The 15,134-nt window shown below is 44.5% G+C and overlaps 1 protein-coding gene across 5 annotated transcripts in view; it reads right to left on the bottom strand.

Annotated features, from left to right (window-relative positions):
• Positions 1-528: 528 nt before the first annotated feature.
• FRMD4B (FERM domain containing 4B) overlaps positions 529-15,134 on the bottom strand; it is a 137,794-nt gene continuing 123,188 nt past the window's right edge. For all 5 annotated transcript variants that reach the window (XM_061455758.1, XM_061455759.1, XM_061455761.1 and 2 more), the window contains 12 exons: positions 14,655-14,731; positions 13,767-13,905; positions 13,126-13,267; positions 12,230-12,363; positions 12,023-12,142; positions 10,593-10,821; positions 7,365-7,421; positions 5,901-6,048; positions 4,854-4,979; positions 2,911-3,716; positions 2,142-2,274; positions 529-738 (listed from right to left, as the gene is read on the bottom strand). In XM_061455758.1, coding sequence (XP_061311742.1) covers positions 618-738; positions 2,142-2,274; positions 2,911-3,716; positions 4,854-4,979; positions 5,901-6,048; positions 7,365-7,421; positions 10,593-10,821; positions 12,023-12,142; positions 12,230-12,363; positions 13,126-13,267; positions 13,767-13,905; positions 14,655-14,731 — 2,232 coding nt within the window. In that variant the 3' untranslated portion in view covers positions 529-617. The remainder of the gene's footprint in view (positions 739-2,141; positions 2,275-2,910; positions 3,717-4,853; positions 4,980-5,900; positions 6,049-7,364; positions 7,422-10,592; positions 10,822-12,022; positions 12,143-12,229; positions 12,364-13,125; positions 13,268-13,766; positions 13,906-14,654; positions 14,732-15,134) is intronic.

Below are 15,134 nucleotides of genomic sequence, written 5' to 3'. Positions count from 1 at the left end.
TGCTAACAAACACTCTTAACAACACCCCAAAAACGGATACACTCATTCAAACCTCCATAACAATTATAAACAAAAAAGAACCCAGCCTTCCTTCAAGTAATGTTCCAATACTGATTAAGTCACCCTTTGCGTCACTCACACACACAGCATCTATCCTTCATAAGCTTATGAAAGTCCTTCCAGGTCATCATAAGCCATGGCAGAATACACTTCTTCCTCTTCTTTCAGACATCACAACTGTGCTCATAGAATTCCTGTTTTTTCCATAAAAGTCTCCTTTTCACATTTGTTTGTGGTTTTATTTTTTTATTTCTGAGGTTTGCCTTCAACAGTCTTTCCAAAAAGTGCTTGCTAAGTAGAAATACTTCAACCAAGTGCTGCATCTAGTCAAAGATCAAACTGTGGCTTGCCTTTGCTCATGTAGGCTACCTGGATTCAGAAAGAAACGTCAATCATGATAAGACACTGTCATTTTCTGTAAGTCCCTTTTAGTGCTGAATTTTTTTTTTCAAAGTAAGCAGCCTGCCCCCTTTTGGAAGTCCCATCCAAGATATTTCTCAGTGTCACAGTATGTTGTGCAAGGCACACAAGGGTACGAATGCGGGGCTGCAGGCGGGCTACACAAGCGTCCCGGGCTTTGAATCCTCATGCCAGAATAACCTCTGCTCGTTGCTGTGCAAGTCTTCTTCCAACTGGCTCCCCTCACCATCACCCAGTTGGCTCATCCCTGCATACGCTCTGGAAGAGACACAGTACCAAAGATCAATGAGAGCTGAGGGTCTTCCCTACACCCCTAAGTGCTGCACAACTCCCTTGGGGTTAAAGTAGTGCTGGTTCCTGCAAACCCACCCCCAGTGTAATCTGGATCCAAACACAAATCCGGTTTTTGTGCTGTAATTAGTAAAATTGTGTGCAACAGGCTCTCAGCTGCTCAGAATTGTCAAGATTGTAGGGTGCATTAATTGCTCGTTTGCCATAATCACATTATAACAGAGAATAAAACAGATGAATGATCAGATAAGTGATTCAGAATATGGAAAATTAATACCTAATAAACCCCATTTAGATAAAGCTGCCAAAAGAAGCAGTTTTCAAAGCCCAATTTTAGGAAATTAAGAAATTAGTAGAAACTGTATTTTTAAACCCTGTTGGTGTAGATCTTTTAAATCACTGCAATAAAAAAGCCCCTGGCATTTAGCTTAGATCCAGCAGAAGCTTTTCCATCTTTTACTTACACTTTCATTTATTTTAAAACAACCAAAATCAGAATTTCAGTACTTTCACACAAAGCCTGGCAGCAAGCACAAACTGCAGACCCCAAAGCAGGAGGCAAACAAGGGGGGTACTTACTATGGCTGGGTACATTAGCCTAAGTTTACTTAATGCGATGGCATTTATGGGGGCAGAGCCATTCCCGTGGGCAGGAGGTCTCTGTCCTCACTGGTAATAATCAGTGTATGACAGTGGGGGTGAAGACACCAAAAACCACTAAGTAGAAGCAGCAAGAGAACTGCAGGAATCTGTGAGGACAGAGCAGACCCTGGGCTTCCTGATGTCCTCAGGAGAGCCCACATGAACAGGGTGGCTCTGAAAGCAGCAGTGCATCCTGCCCGGTTTCTGGGTTAAGCTCTGCCAAGGGAGATGCGGCAGTGCCTTTGAACACCAGCACTCAGACATGAGGTTGAAAGAGGTCTTTCCTTTCCTTGTTTTAACAAAGGTTTATCAGCACAGGCACTACGACAGCACTGTGTCCTGCCGCACTGGTGAGGAGGTGTGCAGGAGAGACCTCCTGTCACATAGGACAAGAGGGACTGGGGTCAATGGGTGCTCTGCATCTAACACTGCTCTGAACATCACAGCTACCCGAGAATGCAGGATCTTCAATGATCCAGCATCAGCCGAAGGAAAGACTGTGCAACAAATGAGTTTATCCTTCACTAGGGCTGCCCCCCTGGTGGTACAGCTGCAAGTCTTCTCTGTGCGGAGTGATTTACTCCACATAGAGCAGAGTTGCTCTCACGAAGTCTATTTTGTATTTACTCTTATCCTGGCCCTTTGAAATCAAGCTGATTTTCTCAGAAGTCTTAACAGCCTGTGAAACGCAGCAGGAAAGGCAGAAAATACTGACAGACTCCACTCACCTGCTCTGCAAAGGAAAGTTGCCATAGACATTCCCATAACAGCTGGCATAAGAGGAATGAGACAGCGTATCGTAGTCCGAAAGTCCCAATGCAAGTGGGTTTCGCCAGTTCCCAGCAGCACTTGCAGAAGATCCTGGAATTAAAAAAGCCCAAACAATTGCAGCAAATCAGATCTTTCTTCAGCAACAATTCTCATGAGCGATCTCTATGGGTCTCTGCAGGACACACAAGCTGACAATGCAAACAAGAAAATAGGCTTTTGTAGCAGGGGGATGGAACCGAATGATTTTTAAGGTCCCTTCCTACCCAAACCATCCTGTGATTCTGATTTACAAGCCATACAGGGAGACAAGCGCTATGCCGCCAAGTGCTGTTTTGGAGCTAGGGAATCTCTTTTAAAAGACTTTCTGACCAACTCAGTGATGCCCATGGTACTGTATTTCAGAAGCCGTCATGGCAACTGCATTTACATGGCATGAAGTTTTGCATATTGTTTTTAGTTGGTAAACAAGCTTGTTTGAAACACATATGGCTCTTTGTGCATCTTTGGACTACTGCCTTTATAAAGAGTCAAAGGCAGTTTTACCAACCAGCAAAGTCTTTCTTCTCAAGCATAGAAGAAGAACCTATTCAGTTCCTCATCTACCTTTCAGGACAGAGCTCTAGCCTTGTTTCTATTCTGACTTCATCATGGCAGCAGAGGGGGACAGAATCTGATGCACAACAGGGACTTAGAAAAACACTCAGCACAGAAGAAACCAGATATTACCTGAAGAGAAAGATGACACCCGACTGCTAGGAGAGCATGGAACCTGCAGACCAGCAAAGCCCAAACTCCTCTGGGATCCTCTGTCAGACTCAAAGCCTGCCTGCAGGCTATGACCCTGCTCCTTTTGACTGGAGGCACGTTGGTACCAACCACGGAGATGCTCTGCTACTAAGGCCTTGTGAATGTTTTTGGTTATATGCTCCGTTTTAGCAACTTGCTTCTTTGGAAGCCTCAGGGTTGCATATGGGTTGTGCGGTACTCTGTCCACTTCATCCTCATGGTAGGACCTGAATTCCCTGTAACGGTCATATCCGTAATGTGCCGATGAGCGATAGGGAGGATTGACACTGTATTGTCCCTCCGTGTCACTCTCATAAACATATCCTCCATTGTAATAAATGTCAGATTCAGTGTATGGGGAGTATCCAGAAATATAGTAACTTGAGGAAGGCTGCTCCTGGCTTTTGTGGTAGACACCATTGCGGACCTCCTTATGGGCAAGATTTGGCATACTTCCTGAATTCGCAGCAGAAATGTTCTGTTTCTTTGACCGTCTTCGACCCCTGGTCCTGTTATCGAGTGTCTGAGTAGTGTAATACGGTTTGGGAGTAGGTGTCACGCAGTAATACTCTGTGCTTGACTGGCTAGTGTAGGATGAGCCATCATCGAGGATCTCTGTGCTGCTGCTTCGCTGGGACTTTGAGAGGGTGAAGGCTGCCTTTTCAGCAGGAGTCTCAGACAGCAGGTAGGTCTGGGATTCTAAACTTCCGCTGCGCTGCCGGCAGTGGCGTGGGGAAACATCTGGCCTGAAACAACAGATGTCTGTTGGTTAAAGGTAACCACACACACACACACAGTTTCCGAGAGCACGCAAGTCAGGCACGCTGCCCCCCAGTCACAGCACAATACAAACCCAGTCTTATCTTTCTACATAGAAAATCTGCACTGCAAGAAATTCAGCTTGGCTGAATTGTGTATTTACTACAACAGTAGGAGATCTCGCGTATGAAAGTCTCTCGTGGTGAGCAAGGTTAATCTGTGACAGCGATACAGCAAAGCTCACAAACTCACTTTGCAGTGATTTACAGGAGGGCCCTCTCAGTTTGTAAGTAGGTAAAGTTTACACAAGTAACTGAGCTAGAAGCAGAACATTGGAAGATGGGCTTCCTGTGGCTCTGTCTCTCACGGCTGCACTATGCCAGCCAAACAAACTGAGAGCTCTTGATAACATTCTAAGATTTATAGCATCCCTCCTTCCCCATTAGACAGCATGGATTCTCAGCTGTCTAATAATACAGGTGAGATCACATTGGGGCTCTCTTCTCATAGTAAGGGCACTAATCGGGATCTCTCTGCTTCATCTGGCCACTTTTTTAAGAGGCTTGTAGGAATGTAATTCACAGCAGACATCTGTCAGCTCATGAATAAGTTTTTGTGGGGAGACCACTAGCTGACAGCACAAATTTATAAGCCTCACTGGCTTAGAAAATGAGGTTACAGTGGAAATGTAAAATAAATTCTGGCTATCTTACAAGTGTTTTACAGAAACCTTTTGAACAAGCATCACTTATTAAAACTCCCCATGGCTGCCTATTTATAAGGAAGTGACCCTTCTGCTATAGTCTTTCATGATCAGATAGGCAGTATTTGTGAACCAGCATCCATCTCGCTCCTAATTTTGCAGACATCCATTTGTATATGCTATTTGCCCAGGCAGGGTTTGTGCTCACATAAACACATCATAAAGCTGGTACAGGACCGTGCCAGAAGATGCTGGCTGATATTAAACTTGTGCCTCCAATATCCAGAAAAGACATTCTGAGAGCCTGACCCTGCAGCAGGGAAAGCTGTATGGCAAAGGACCCTTTGCCTTCTTAACACTATTTGCTTTTATTCTTCTGCTGCCTAAGATGGACATCACACTTAGAACAAAGCCCCCTTACTGTAAGTGGCTGCTACTGTAGGCATTGCGTGTGAGCACGGGGGTTGTAGGCATGCTTCTCCCTCCATGAGGCTGGGGTGGCCGGTCCAGAGTTCGGTAAGGGCTGCTGTGAGTCGAAAGCAGGTCCCTGTAATGAAGAGAACAATCCCAGTTAGGTTAAACAGCATGCAAGTCACAGCACACAGACTACGTGCACCCTAAGTCTTGAAAAAACAAAGTGAAGGGCAGAAAAATGAGGGAAAGGCATAGCTGCACATGCTGCTCCATAAAACCCCGGAATTGTTAAACAGGAAGAAAAACTCAACCCCTTCTTGTGCTTCAAGGGAGATCTCAGTATGACCGGTAGGACAAGCTGCTGCCAAAGGATAGAAGTATGGAATAGAACAGGCAGAGCAGCTAGAGAAGCAAAGGAACTGAGTTCTAAAATGAAGCACGTCACAGCTAAATGGTTACATATGGCTATAATTCAACTTGTGAACTTCACATGGAAGTATGCTCTGCTTATTTTGAGGGACAGACATGAAAAGTGCAAGGACATAACACTGCCCAAAACTTCAACACGTTTTTAAAGCATACCTTCAACAGCCTGTCATGCAAGAGACAGTCTGAGAAATAGGAAGATCAGTGGGAATCCTTAGACTGAAAACAACTAGCACGGGTATGGTTTGGTGTTACGTGAAGCCATTAAGCTCAGTCATCAGGAAAACTACAAGTCATTTAATACTGAAAATGAACCACAGAAATGGAGACAAAGGGTGACAGTACTGGTGGGCACAAGCAATTCCTTAAGTACAGAACTTGCTATTGAATTTCTCACCTCAAATCTCTTCACGAAGATTATGCTACCCTACCGTTTCAGAGACCATGACAACTACTTATAAACACTTTAGTTACTAAACAGGAAATGTAGCTTCCATCATCAAATCCTGTACTCACAAAGGAGTGTGGAAGCTCCACTGAGTGCCCACAGTACCAGGAGTGTGACAGGGGTAAGACAGAGCTGATGCCAGCAAGGCAGAGAGCACAGCAGCCCTGAGACGTGCCCTACCTGGAGTGTCTGGTTTCCAAGAGCTGCTCGTTTATGGATGACTTTCTGAGATGAATTCTCTCCACCCCAAGGGACTTCGGTGGAGGAAGCCTTGGAGAAAGCTGTGCCGAGCTGGGTCTCTGTGCTGCCGCAGGAAGCGATTCATTGACTGTTGGAAAGGAATATGTATTCTGTTAGCAAAATCCTTGATATTTTGCCCTATATGCAAACCCGTGGCCTCTGAGCAGAAACACTGCACTAGAGAGGCAAGAGAAGTAGTGACTTTAGAAAGGCTCTCCTCTCCTGCCTGCAACTGCACTCTCTTCCACATGGACAGGACACTGTGGAGGCTCATACAAATCTCAGCACTACCGACTCCTATGGAGATTACACCCAGCTTGGAGCTGTACCAGATCACATATGGAACTTCCTTGGGAAAACACCTGTTTGGAATCTTGAAATCCTTCCCAGAGCTGAGCAGGCAAACTCAGCCTCTGCAAAGGCCAGTTCCTCTCCCTCACCTTCCAGCTCTTTAGGTGAAAATGACATTTGAAGAATTAGTTTTGAAATACAACCTGAAAGGGACTAAGTTCAAAAGCAACTGAATAAGCAAAGAACTGACAGACACATTTGGCTGAAGGCAATTGGGAAGATGCTAGTCTGATCCTTGTTCTCACTTTGCTTATGGCATAATCCAAGTCCCATCAGAGCCAACAGGAAACTCCAACTAATACATATAAATGCAGGACGAGCATCACAGAGAACACTGCAAGGGTAGGACCAGAGCCCCGGCTCTACTTCTACTCGTACAAGCAGGAATCAGCTGTAACTCCATTTTTAAATCACCAGAGGGGTTGTACAAGTCTAAAACTGGGACAAACTGAGATCAGAATCAGGCCCTAACTGAAAAGTGAGTAATAATTTAGATAATGCTTGTCCCCAAATGATCATTATCCAGTTTAAGGGAGAGGCAAGCCAAGTCCTTTCCACCTTGTGGAACAGGGCGTGAATGTGTGTGTCTCTGGGTGTGTGTGTGAAATGAGTAAGCTGAGCAAACACTATACCCATGCAAGATGCAAGCTCACCAGGTAACGAACGTAAACAGATTGTTAATATCAGTGACTGCTCTGCTTTTTGTTAAGTTTTATAGTAGCTGTGAGAACAGAAGGGCTGAGCAAATCCTCCCCGCTGCTCATCCACCTCTGGCCAGGTCCTAGGGATGAAGTGTTTGACGCACGCAGTGGCCTCAGCTTGCAAGTTGGTCACATTAAAAAGCAACTGCCTTCTCTAGAGATGACTCATATCAGCTCACAGAGCAGAAACTTTCAATAACTAACCCATTATGAGGAAAGACTTTCCTGGTTAAGCTCTCTCTTCCTTTGCTATGAAGTATTTTGTCATTGAAAGCCACCAAAACAGCATACTAAAGGACATGAAGTCAAAGGAATGTCTCTGAACATAGGCAGAAAAGGATAAGCATCATACCATCATCACAGGTGGTGGTATCGGACAGGGAGCTGCTCTCAGATGGAATTATATCATCTATGAATGAAAACAAGCACTTTAAGCATAGGAGACCGGACATCAATTTCCAAGTACCCCATACAGTTCATTTACTACAGCTTCAGAGCCAGATGCTATTTATAATGCTGCAATCTCTATGCTTTAGCTCTTACCAGCCTGAAGACGGTCCCTGCTTTGGAGTATATCACGACTCAGTTGTGTTCACTGCAGCTCAGCAAGCTGCCTATGTAATTATCAAAGGAGAGCTTTCTTTTTCAGCTGCAGCAGAAATCGGGCCAAGATTGCAAAGGTGCTTTCCACCCAACTTCCAACAGATCTCACAGGGTGTTTCTGTGCTTCATTAGCAGTCAGGAGCCTACACAGACATGTAGATATCTTGGCTGCTAGCACCTAACCTCCTCTAGGTACACCTGAAATCCCACCAGGTAGGTATGAAATGCCTTCTGAAATCTGGCATTCACTTCTGAATGTTTCATCAGCATACAAAGTCTGTTTCAATTGAATTAAATACCAAACCAGAATAATCCACTGATTTCTATCAAGTTATTGCAAATTGCAGCAACACAGAGTGCAGTAACTGTTTTACGGACATTACACATTTCTCCTGTTTCTTTTAGACTCATTTATTCATAAAGCTTTACTGCACCAGCCTGGACTCTCACCTTCATACAACACACTACCACTTGCTCAGAAACAGCCTGTCCTTGCTCAGGTTTAGAACAGAGCAGCAGACAAATTAGGCTGGTGATAAAAAGCAGCACTAGAGATAATAAACCCAGAAGAAAAAAACCTGTTCCTAGGCTGTTTCTGACAAGACAGCACTGGGGGGTAAAAAGTCTACATGGACCTCCATGCATGAGGGATAGAAAGCAAGAAGACAGTAGCAGCCAGTTTGTGTATGACACTTGCTTCCTCCATCAGAGCACATGCAATGTATTTTACTCTCCTGCCGTCACGCTTTGCTGAGAGGAAAGGTCTGGTTACAAGAATTTAGTAAATAAAGCAGCTTTTCAACAGCAGCAAAACATCAGGGCTGGCCCCTGCCCTGAGGGGGCTTGTCAGACCACCGAGGATGGGCTGCAGCTCTGCCTGCAATCTGACACTGGGAAAAAACCTTCAGGGGAGTTTATTCACATGAATTTGACCATGTGGTGATGAATGGAAGCGGGCCCACTGCAAGGAGGTTAAAAAAGTCCAACAGCCTAAATCTACACTGGTGGATTCATGTGGGGTCTGCAGTGCTGACATATGGGGCAGGTCTGAATTCAAATCCCAAATCTGCCCACAAAAGGGCAATTTTACACCCCTGCATTACAGAGGAGGTAAAAGAGAGTGGAACATGGGAAGCAGGAGACAGTCCAGGATGTCCTTCACTTCCCATCGCTTGGGGGCTGGGATGAGAATGGCTATGGTTTGATTCAATAAATCAATGTTACTAAGTTGTTATTTCCAAGGAGTCACTCCCCAGATTTACAGATGCAAGTGACTCATCACTGCTCAGCTTTCTGAAACTGAGTACGGCCAGCAATGGTGAAAACTTTCCACCTATAATCAATTATTAAAGCAGAGTTCTGCTTCAGGTAAACAAATACATACTTCAGTGCAAGAGTGAGGAACTGGAACGGAATGCTGCTAACTTAGCTAGCATAAGTATTTGCTGTCTTGCAGTCCCTAGGTGCAGGGAGACCTTCCAAGACAGGGAGTCTATTCCTTTCTGTCTGTGTCTCCCTTCTCGGACAGCAAAGAAGGTTGTCATGTTCCAAATGTTGCAAAATGATGGGCTAAATGTATAAAGACCAACTCCCAAGTTTCTTGTTTGCACAACAGGACAAAAAACTGTCTGCAACAAACAAGTGACTGAATGGATGCTGCCTTCAATAGCTTCCTGGTTTTTACTACACATCACATGTCCCAGGTAATACAGGATCTCCCACAGTTAGTATCCAGATTGGTGAGCAAGAGACTCTAAAAACCAGATGTTTTCCCTCATCTCTGTCAATCAAGAACTAGCTGGGCCACATTAAATAGCAATCATTAACCTTTCAGAATAAGCACTTTGTGATGACAGATAGCCAGCCCAGTGCTGCCGTGGTTTTTGCTGGGTAAGAATCCAAACCAAGCTCTCAGTGGGAATAGGACACAGCAAAGGTTTCTCCAACATAAACCTGGCAGTGTACAGGAGAAGAGTCTCCTCCAGGGAAAATACAAGTTGGCAAGAGGTCTCATCTCAAGGGCCAGTAAGAGGGTATTCAATATAAATAGCAGAAAAATCTGGCATTTTCTTTCCTACTTAGTAATTCTCAAAAAAAACCCCACTAACCTCACAAAACAGCACTTCCTCTGGGACAAATGCAGGAGGGGGGGGAGGAGAAATCAATTAAACATTAACAATTACCCATATACATTCTCCACAGAGAGAGTAAAACGTGTCTTAAACCTGTTAATCCCTACAGAAACTAGATGAGCCTGCAATACCTATGAGCTTTTACCACTCCCAAACTCCTTCAGTTTGAGATGCTAGCAAGTTTTCCATGCTTTTATCCTGTGAAGTAGCAAGAATCTCACCTCCCTTAGGGAAATCACACTTTCAGAATGAAGGGGCCAAAGGTATCTGCTTTCACTGTGCTCATCATTGGCAAATACATTTAGTCAAAAATCTGTTTGCCACTACTTGCATTCATAAACTCTTGAACTTAATTTATCTCTTCCTGGAAATCAGTGATTTTTAATAGAGAAACAAAGTCTTTTGATCTTTATTTCCACAACCCTATAGAAAAAACGCACCTGGTCTATTTTTGCTAGAAGTGAAGCACTGCAGAAGAGAAAGGACAGAGATCTTGCATGTGGCAGCTTAGACATACAACTGCACTCAACACACTGAGTTCAGACACCACATCAGTTTCAGCTGAGATGCTGTTGCCAGAACCTTCTATGTACAGCACCTTCAGCCCATACCAGTACTGGAACGTGTCTGCACTTGTTCCTAGAACTGCAGCTTATCCTGCCCTTAGCCTATAAGCAATGCACTTAGCATATCAGATGCAGTAATTGCTTCTCTTTTTTTCTTATTTAACTGCTTTGCAGAAGATAAAAGCCATATAGAGAAGATGTAAAAAGAACTTGTAAATGAGCCAACTACTGTTTTTTTAATCCTGTTTTCATTAGAACATGGGGAATTCTCTTGTTTACCTGGTAGAGTAAGAGTTGATTTCTGGGTTGGTTTTTTGCCACACTTGATTCTGTATTCATTTATGGAATTTTCTATCTCTTGCAGCTTTTTTACAGCATCAGCGTACTCCTGCTTTCTTTTCTTCTTCACATTCTTGCAGAGGTCTGGCTCACTGGCAAGTTTCTTTGCAGCTTCCACGAGCTTTTGCTGTATGATGAAATTGCTCTCCAAGTCCTGTAAAGCAGGGTCCTGCAAATTCATGAGATGAGTTACTTGCTTGTACTCTGGGCAGAAACTATCAACAAAGTTTACTGAACAGAAGATCTGCTTCTGTGGTAATGAAGTGAACTCTTGAGCACAAAGCACAACAATACCAGTTTATACGCAAGACAATCTCAGCATGCCAAATATTTAGACCTTTAGTGTAAGATTATGAGATCTCTTGAGAAAAGTCCAATGTTTCTCAAGCCTGGGTGACATAAACACCTAAATTCAGGTTTCAACAGCAAAACCTCCTGCTTTGAGTCCAAGCCTAAAAATGTCTGGTCAAAATCCCGCTCTGCTGGAAAAAAGGGAATTGGTATCACCATACCTATGTAACAGGGAGTTGGAGGCTTAGTTGTTTGTAAACAACTTTGAGAAGCTCAAATGAAAGGCACTGTAAAAGTTCTAAGCAATACGTCATTAAATCTGGTCAGGAAGATTTTGCTTCAATAGCATTTAAGCAGTTTACATAAAATCCGTTTGCTGTGAGCCAGGGCAGTGAGTTTTTGGTGAAATACAGATGCAAAGTGCACAACAGCTACATACTACTTGGATGATACAGCTTGTTAACAAATCTCACAAGGAATAAGGGGTAATGGTATGTGTCTAGAAACTGCAGATATCTGAATTACCGTATCTCTTGAGTCAGTCTCTGCCAGCAAAGTTCGTATGAGCTTCTTGAGCAATATAGCGAGCTTTTATTTAGGTGGAACTTGCATTAAGCCAGAGATAAATCTCCTCCTCCTGTCACCTGTCACACAACTATGCTCAGAAGAGATGATTTTGCAAGGGGAAAGTGCACACCCCTGCCACATTCTGGGTTCGAGCGCAATCTCAACACAACACCAATCAATGCTCAAGAGCAGCTCATAGCTATAGGTTGCCAAATGGTGTTACACACCTGCTCTTGTCTAATTACCAGCAAAATGGCTATTAGAATTCAAGCAGTGTAGCCAAATCAAGGGTTCTGGTCAGGGGATTTTAAGGCCTTTTAAAACAGCCGATTTCCTGGTCAATTCAAAGGCAGTATAGCTGAAATAAGGGTAGCACCCATCTACATTTCCTAGCCTATGAAAGCAGCTGCCTCCTCTTTAACAATCAGGGAAGAGCTGGATTATTTACAAGTGGCTTTAGCCACCGGTCTGGCCACCCCACCTCTGCTGAGAAAACAAACTGCAGTGCTCACCTCTTCACTCGGGAGCAGGTTGTCATCCAGCTTGAATGCTGTGCCAACACGTCTCCTGACCTGGGGAGTTTCCTCTCCAGCGCTCAGAGGATACTCCTTGGGCATCTTGCCTGTCAGTTCCTAGGAATAGGAAAGACTCCACATGAAGATCTGAGGGAGAGAAGGGCTCTCACCCACCCTGGACCCAGCATAAGGTACAGTTCTCACCGCCTCTCGCAGGCAGATTTTCTTGAGCTCCTCAACCTTCTGAAGCAGTTCTTCCTGAAGGAGTTTCTCTTTCTTCTTTAGTTCTGTGATTTTCTCCTTCTTTTGTTCCTCACTGACCTCTGAATCCTGAGAGCCTGAAAAATACATGCTCTGTATCACAGGATTGGCAGGTAAAAGCCATTTTTTTTCTGATCAAGTAAGCCGAGATCTCCCCAAAGCAGCCCAGCAAAACAACACATTATTCAAAACACAATGTCCAGCTCCTGTGTGATCCAGCAAGCAGGCTTTTAGGACATCTGCACTTTTCCAAACCCCCAATATATAAACTTGCATGGGAAGTCCCAAGTATACACCCCAAACCCACCACCCAAAATACAAATCATTGCATTAGTGGTATCTGCAATATACTTGGTATTTTGGCTTTGACTTTGCTATCAAGATAGATGCTTGGGCTTCACATGGAGGCATCTACACGCAGCAGCCAGGTTTCTACCTCCCCTCTTTTCCTCTCCTCCACAGTCAGGGGACAGATCTAAAGTCCATTCCAGAGCTGGGCTTTATTTGGAAACATTTGTCTTCTCTGCTCATTTGTGAGGAAGCTCAGGGCAAATTTCTCCTCAGACTTTGATCAGTCATTCAAGGACTGACTGACTCGTAAATGGTATCAAATTATTCATGGACCAAGAGTATATGGGTGTTATCCAGCCAGCATAGCTTTATTTCCTTTTATTTAGTTACAGGGGAGAAATGGCAGATTATAACACTGATGCCACTCTTCCAGATAGATAACTAATACATGCCTTCGCATATGTCACTGTATTTATGGTCAGCTAGCCTCATTTTCCCTTTTAACATACCCAGTCCCCACTGTACTTCACTACCCGTGAAGTATTTACCTGATGAGATCAAACTGCCATTGCTGGCCATAATAAGCTGGTTCTTTGCCTCCAAAGTCGCTAGCTTTGAAACTTTTGGTGTTCCCATGTCTGTCAGATCCATGGCAATGTCATCCAAACTTCTGGCTGAAGGAATTTTTGCCTGCAGGAGTTCGGGAACAAAAAAAATCCAGCCTCATCAAGTTACCTCTAATGACCCTCAGAACATGAAGATGACGTTTCACACCTCATCTGCCACAAAATGAAGGGCTAAAGCAATGCAGGGAGGTGGTAGGGCACAGGGCTGCACTGGCATTCCTGTCCCCCTCTGACCCCACAGCCTGAACCATCTCCCAGCTCAAAATCTCTTTGCTGTTTGCACTGTGTTCAAAATGAACTCCAGACGGAGACAAAAGAAAAAGCAGATTAAACACTGAGATGTGGGAATTCCCTCTTCTGTGATTACACTTCCATAGCCCTTAATTGCAGGCAGGCTAAAATGGATCAAACAACAATAGTGTCTCTAATAGACTGCTCAAAAAGCCGACAAAAAAAGTGTAGTTTTTCTCTGGAAAGTAGTTCATCCATGGAAAAACACACACCAGAGGATATACAGAAAAGGTGTTGAAACTTATGCCACAGCAAAATACCTTACAACTTACTTTGCTTTGCTTTCTGTCCAAGTAAAACTGGTGTTGACTGATTGCCATCACCCAGATGGATTTGATCAGGGACGTGTTCGCATACCAGGTCTGCACCACCAGTTCGCTCTGACTTAAGGTCTTTCTTGACAGTGAAATTCTGAGAGGGTGAAAGGAAATGCAATTTCAAGATAGGTCTTAAAGTCCCAAGTGTCTCTGTTATAACCAGGCAAGGCTCAGCCTTTATTTTAGAGGTTTGAAAACTCAGATTTCCTTCTCAACCACCACCCAGTGCTGCTGCAAAGGCTCTTTCTTCTTGGGAAGGACCTTGTGGGGAAGACACAGGAAAGCACCCTGTGGGTGAGCTCCCACTCTAACCAGCAGTGCTCCTGTGGGGCTCTGAAAGCTCACACTCAGAGGAAGCAGTGCTGCCGAAGTGGAGAGGAGAAGGGGAGCACGAAAGTCATGTCTGGGTCCTGTGCACTGTGTCCCCAGGTCTCCTGCTGCACAGGCACATTACAGCAGCCTCTCAGGGAAGGGTGTTGCAGTTAAGTGAGCAATGACAAATAGCCCTCCCTCTGCTCCTACAAATCCCTCAGTGGACATCACAGGCAAGCTGAGTGAACACCCAGAGCTGTAACACATCAACAGTCACTCCAGGTTGCACACTATGACTGTGACCTTCCATGCAAGCACTAAGCACTACCTGTCCATCACCACAGCCCAGATCTGACCCCAGTCTGCCCTGCCAGGCGCAGGATCAGGCTCAGTGTCCCAAAGTCCAGAGTAAACTCAGGTCTGTGTTGGATTTCAGAGGCACCTCCCAGCCCATCCGCTAACATGAGATGACAAATCCCCAGTTTGGGTAAAGACTCATCCCACTGCTCCCTCTGCTTCCTCCAGCCTTACCTGTGGGGATCGTGTACTTCCACACCAAATTTCTTGTTACGGAAATAGATGTGTTCCAGCTGTTTCCATTGAAAAAGCTAGGAGAATTGGGAGAGAGATGCAGAATTCTGTCACTACAAGAATCACCAATCTTCTCCCCACAGGAATATGCAATTTCAGCCATTACAATTCCCACACATCTTCATCTATGGCATGGACTCGGCAACAACAACATGCCAAACATCCATTAAAATAAGCACATACACATAAATATATAGGATGTCCCTTCAGTAATTTCACACTTTTACAGACAATGCACTGCAGACTGAGTATTTTGCCCATGACATCTGCTTCCATCAATAGCACACTTAACTTCACTGCTACGAGCTCACAGAGATCTTGGGAGGGCACCTAAAGTCCTTTTCTCTCCAACCGAATGCAAAAATCTCTGTACAAAGTAATTGCATACACACCTATCTCTTCCCTCGGTCACAACATCCC

The sequence above is a fragment of the Pezoporus flaviventris genome, unplaced genomic scaffold (genome assembly GCF_033815535.1).
Source record: "Pezoporus flaviventris isolate CSIRO_AGI_PZ_B2104156 unplaced genomic scaffold, CSIRO_AGI_Pfla_v1 ptg000021l, whole genome shotgun sequence".
NCBI classification, from domain to species: Eukaryota; Metazoa; Chordata; class Aves; order Psittaciformes; family Psittacidae; genus Pezoporus; species Pezoporus flaviventris.
The sequence above is the reverse complement of the archived record's forward strand: the minus strand, read 5'-3'. Positions and strand labels throughout refer to the sequence as shown.